Raw genomic sequence first — 5,211 nt, 5'->3', positions numbered from 1 at the left:
TTCCAGATACAGGAGATCATTCCAGATACAGGAGATCATTCCAGATACAGGAGATCATTCCAGATACAGGAGATCATTCCTGATACAGGAGATCATTCCAGATACAGGAGATCATTCCTGATACAAGAGATCATTCCTGATACAGGAGATCATTCCAGATACAGGAGATCATTCCTGATACAAGAGATCATTCCTGATACAGGAGATCATTCCAGATACAGGAGATCATTCCTGATACAGGAGATCATTCCAGATACAGGAGATCATTCCTGATACAAGAGATCATTCCAGATACAGGCGATCATTCCAGATACAGGAGATCATTCCTGATACAGGAGATCATTCCAGATACAGGAGATCATTCCTGATACAAGAGATCATTCCAGATACAGGCGATCATTCCTGATACAGGAGATCATTCCTGATACAAGAGATCATTCCTGATACAGGAGATCATTCCAGATACAGGAGATCATTCCAGATACAAGAGATCATTCCTGATACAGGAGATCATTCCTGATACAGGCGATCATTCCTGCCGACCGCAATAAGACTGTACAATAACTCACCTCTGGCAAAATCCATCACAGTACAAAAACACTGTTGACTGTGTTTCTTGGTTTGTTTGTATATAATATATATAGATATATAATGTACTGTATATACTGTGCATTTTAAATTTTATATTTTTTACTGCTATTTACTGCTATTTAATTGCTTTTCTATTATTATATTTTATTCTATTATTTCTATTATTATCTTATTGCTTCTGTATGCTGCTGTAGCGAAAACAACTTCCCCTCGGGGATTAATAAAGTAAATACCTACCTACCTACCTACAGACTGTGTGTGTGTGTGTGTGTGTGTGTGTGTGTGTGTGTGTGTGTGTGTGTGTGTGTGTGTGTGTGTGTGTGTGTGTGTGTGTGTGTGTGTGTGTGTTCAGGTGAACTGACCCGATGCCGTACGGCAGCCGAAACACCAGCAGCGCCGGTGAGGAGGCGTTCAGCCGGAGCTGACTCAGCGTCTCGGGGTCCATGTACAGAGGGGACGTCTCCAACTGGTCCTGCAGCTGGCCAATCACAGCGTTGGAGGCGGGCCAGGACACGGCAGGTAACACCAGAGGGGAGGAGGAGGACATCAGAGCTCCCTGTCATGGACACACACACACACACACACACACACACACACACACACACACACACACACACACACACACACACACACACACACACACACACACAGACAGACACACACACAGCTGGGTGAGAACGCTGACCTGTTGATTCGTTTCACTTTCTAACTGAGATTTAAATGAAAGTGTGATGTCACCTCGAGGTTTGGAAAAACACTGTCCTGCTTGTTTCCAAACGCTCCTCCGTACATGGTGAAGTCCTCGATGCTCATCTGCAGAGAATCACACCAAAACATGTTTTCTACACTTCTTACGGGTTTTTATTTAGAATCATTTTTATCACAATCAGTTTATTCTTACAGGGTTTTTCTTTTTTTTTTTACATGATTATTAACTATTTATAAAAATAACTTCACTCATCCGGAGTCGAAGGGCATTTTTATTTTTTTCATAGATTTTGGTTGACCTGTGTCGGTTTCAAATTAAAAGCTTGCATTTTCAAAGTAAAAGCCCTTCTGTGAGTTCATTAAACAGGTTGAGAGGCTGTATGTGTGTGTGCGTGTGTGTGTGTGCGTGCGTGTGCATGTGTGTGCGCGTGTGTGTGTGTGCGCGTGTGTGTGTGTGTGAGTGAGTGTGTGTGTGAGTGAGTGTGTGTGTGAGTGTGTGTGAGTGTGTGCGTGTGAGTATGTTTGTGTGTGTGTGTGTTTGTGTGCGCGTGCGTGTGTGTGTGTGTGTCTGTGTGTGTGAGAGTGTGTGTGGTGTGTGTGTGTGTGTGTGTGTGTGTGTGTGTGTGTGTCTGTGTGTGTGAGAGTGTGTGTGGTGTGTGTGTGTGTGTGTGTGCGTGCGTGTGTGTGTGTGTTTGTGCGTGTGCATGTGTGTGTGTGTGTGTGAGTATGTTTGTGTGTGTGTGTGTGTGCGCGTGCGTGTGTGTGTTTGTGCGTGTGTTTGTGTGCGTGTGTGTTTGTGTGCGCGTGCGTGCGTGTGTGTGTGTGGGTATGTTTGTGTGTGTGTTTGTGTGCGTGTGTGTGTTTGTGTGCGTGTGTGTGTGTGTGTGTCTGTGAGTGGTGTGTGTGTGTGTGTGTGTGTGTGTCTGTGAGTGGTGTGTGTGTGTGTGTGTGTGTGTGTGTGTGTGTGTGTGTGTGTGTGTGTGTGTGTGTGTGTGTGTGTGTGTGTGTGTTCACCTTGTCCTGAAGGAACAGAAGTACGTTTCGTGGTCCAACATCCAGAGCTTTCTCCAAGTAGGAGGCCAGCTGCTGCTGCCCCACGATGTGACCCGCCGTCGGGGGAGACGGCGTCGGTTCGGAGGTCCTGGTGGAGGAAACAGGAAGTGAAACTGAAAGTTGAAATAAGCCTCGAAACAGTAGAAGAATGTTCTGATACGAAACAGGTAAAAAAAAAATGTTGTGAAATGAAGGGAATGAAATCTAGGTGTGATGCAGCAGATGTGTTATTACCACCGTTAACTCCATCAACGTTTATCGCTGTAAACCAGAACTGTCGTTGCTACGCCCTTCGTAACCTTCATCTTATTGTTTTAAATTGATCCAACTTCTTTGTTGTTGTATTTCTCCACTCATGAAATTTCATTCAAGAAAAACACAAGTGACAAATCTATATAGTTTTTATATATACATGTAATACATATATAAGTAATACTATAGCACTATATATACTTTTTTATGACATTTTGTGTATATATATAAATACACAAAATGTCATAAAAATGTATATATATATATATATATATATATATATATATATATATACATTAGATGAGATAATATTACTTTTTTTTATTTTTGACGACAAGCAAAATATCATATCATACTACATAGTATGATATGTACTATCTTATCTAGAAACTATACTATAGTATACTAGTACTCGTACACTCGTATATATATTGTATAGTATACTATATAGTACAGTATATAGTATACTATATAATATAGTACATAGTATACTAGTACTAGTACACTAGTATATATATAGTATAGTATACTATATAGTATAGTATATAGATATAGTACATAGTATACTAGTACACTAGTATGTAGTCAGAAATGTCATGAAAACGCCAGCTCCGGTCAGAGCTGCTGGACTGGTCCAGACGTGTCTCTGTCTCCAGTATTCACAGAAAAGCTTCAGATCAAAACACCCGGTTCTAAAATAAATGATTGGACTTTAAATCTGTTTTGGATTAAAATATTTTCTTGGATTTATTCGGATTATGTTTTTGGACGACAGGTGTAAATGCACCTGACACCATGAGGATTACAGGGTACTCTTCCGTGACCGTACCTCACGAAACACCTCGTTTTACACCTGAAACGGAACATTAACGAGTCTTTGTTTTCATGATTCATCATCAAACCGTCGGAGTCCGTTTTTCCACCGTGAGCTAACCGCTAGCTGGCGGTTAGCCGCGGACGTCGGAAGCCGTCCGGGGACATGAAACCAGAGATATCGGCGGTGCTCACCCTTCGCTGCTCCACAGGATGAGCGGCACCTGCTCGTCGCAGTTCCCCGCGTTTAAGACGCTCAGTACGCCGAGGAAAACGGCCAGAGGCGCGGAGATGCGCTGGAGTCCCCGCAGTGTCCCCACCGACGCCATCTTTGCTGTGTGACGGACAGCAGGTGACGCTGGTCACGGCCGAGCGGTCACGTGACGGGGATGACGCAGAACATGCTCAGACTGTATGCACGCGCCTGCGCAGTGGCGGACATAATACCTATTCATATTTGTTTTTATTTACTTGTATTTTTTTTAAGTTATTTTTAATGAAATTAAATTTTAATTTATTTTATTTAAATTAACAGAACAACGTGTAAATATAAACAAATCTAAATTGATAAAAGCAGTGAGGTAAACCCCCCCACCAGAGATAAATTTAATGAATCCATCAGATTTTATTTTTCTGTTACTAATCTGATTCATCAGTAACTGTAGTGGAGTATCCGTCAGACTCTGACCGATTGGTCCTGCAGGGTTTCTAGACGATGAACACGTACAACAAATAAACATTTTGAAAAAGTCAAACATTTTATTGGCGTTCACGTCAGAGTAGGAAAAGAGTGGCGATCACAGTAAGGCGAAACATTTATAAAATATACCCACAGATCAGCTAACCATGGTAACCATTGCCTTCTTTTTCCCCTTCACAAAGTTCCATACGTCTGTGTGACGGGTCATCATTCAGAGCATCAGAGAAACTCCCATTTAAATATATCATTAGCAAAGAGAAAAACAAAAGCCCAAAGAAATAATCTGCGAAACCTCACGTTGAAAGTACGATCGAGGAAAAAAGAGACGACAGCGAGTTGGTGGGATGACGAGGTAAAGAAAAATTTTAAATAAAACATATGGTAAAACTACCATTAAGTGCTGATTTCTAGATTGACTTCTTCATTAAATTTCAAAATAAAAGTGCAGGTTAGAAACGACCATACTAACATTTACTACTTCAGGTGAAGATCTCCTAAAAAACAGAGCGAACCACATTCAAAAGATTCACTTAGAAGAAAAGGTTGTAGTTTTTGGCAAATAAACGGAGTGGTTGAATTATAGGCAAATAAAACAACAAAAACACTAAAACTATTATAATCCTTGAGATTATCAGTTTGTGGTGAGCATTTTCCTGCAGTGTATTTACATTCTGTCGCTTTTATACAGTAACTGTTATCAGTTAAGGAGTCCGCTGTTCCCTCACTGGGTTTAAATGGTCTTATAAATAAAGGAGGAACTCACAATAATAATAATAATAATAATTCATATCTCAGCTTTATGACCTGCTTGTTCGCTCTTCTGCAGATGAATTAGGCTTTTATTGTGAAGAGGCGTATCTGCCGCCGAGTTTAGTGCTGAACAGCATACAAAAGATGTGTCGGCAAAAACCAGACGGTTGAATTTTCCTGGCAGGTGTACGGTGAAGTCCTCGAATCACCCGGAAGTGATGTCATTCCTGCGATACTGTCAGAATAAGAGCTGAAACACTTGAGAATTTTGAGGAACGCCCCTTTTACGACCGTCAGTTCGTCCACCGATCGCGATCACGACACCTTCCGGGACGTCTCGGTGA

The 5,211-nt window shown here is 41.4% G+C and overlaps 2 protein-coding genes across 7 annotated transcripts in view; both read right to left on the bottom strand.

The window, feature by feature from the left end:
* Positions 1-880: 880 nt before the first annotated feature.
* On the bottom strand, positions 881-3,783 carry LOC138615141 (V-type proton ATPase subunit S1-like; the record flags this gene model as incomplete). The annotated part of the gene is made up of 4 exons (XM_069688768.1): positions 3,613-3,783; positions 2,314-2,440; positions 1,330-1,404; positions 881-1,147 (listed from the first exon to the last, which is right to left on the bottom strand). Coding segments are annotated over exons 1-4 (603 nt in total), but the record flags the coding sequence as incomplete, so codon positions are not given.
* Positions 3,784-4,156: 373 nt separating this feature from the next.
* Positions 4,157-5,211, bottom strand: part of tafazzin (tafazzin, phospholipid-lysophospholipid transacylase) — a 5,088-nt gene continuing 4,033 nt past the window's right edge. For all 6 annotated transcript variants that reach the window (XM_069688772.1, XM_069688771.1, XM_069688770.1 and 3 more), the window contains one exon: positions 4,157-5,211. This exon is cut by the window's right edge and continues 195 nt beyond it. The gene's annotated coding sequence lies outside the window, so the exon portion shown is untranslated.

The sequence above is a fragment of the Brachyistius frenatus genome, unplaced genomic scaffold, assembly GCF_029030835.1.
Source record: "Brachyistius frenatus isolate BFR_SWC_R1_liver_20210118 unplaced genomic scaffold, ASM2903083v1 Contig_717, whole genome shotgun sequence".
Lineage (NCBI taxonomy): Eukaryota > Metazoa > Chordata > Actinopteri > Embiotocidae > Brachyistius > Brachyistius frenatus.
Note: the sequence above shows the minus strand (reverse complement) of the source record. Positions and strands in the feature narration are given on the sequence as shown.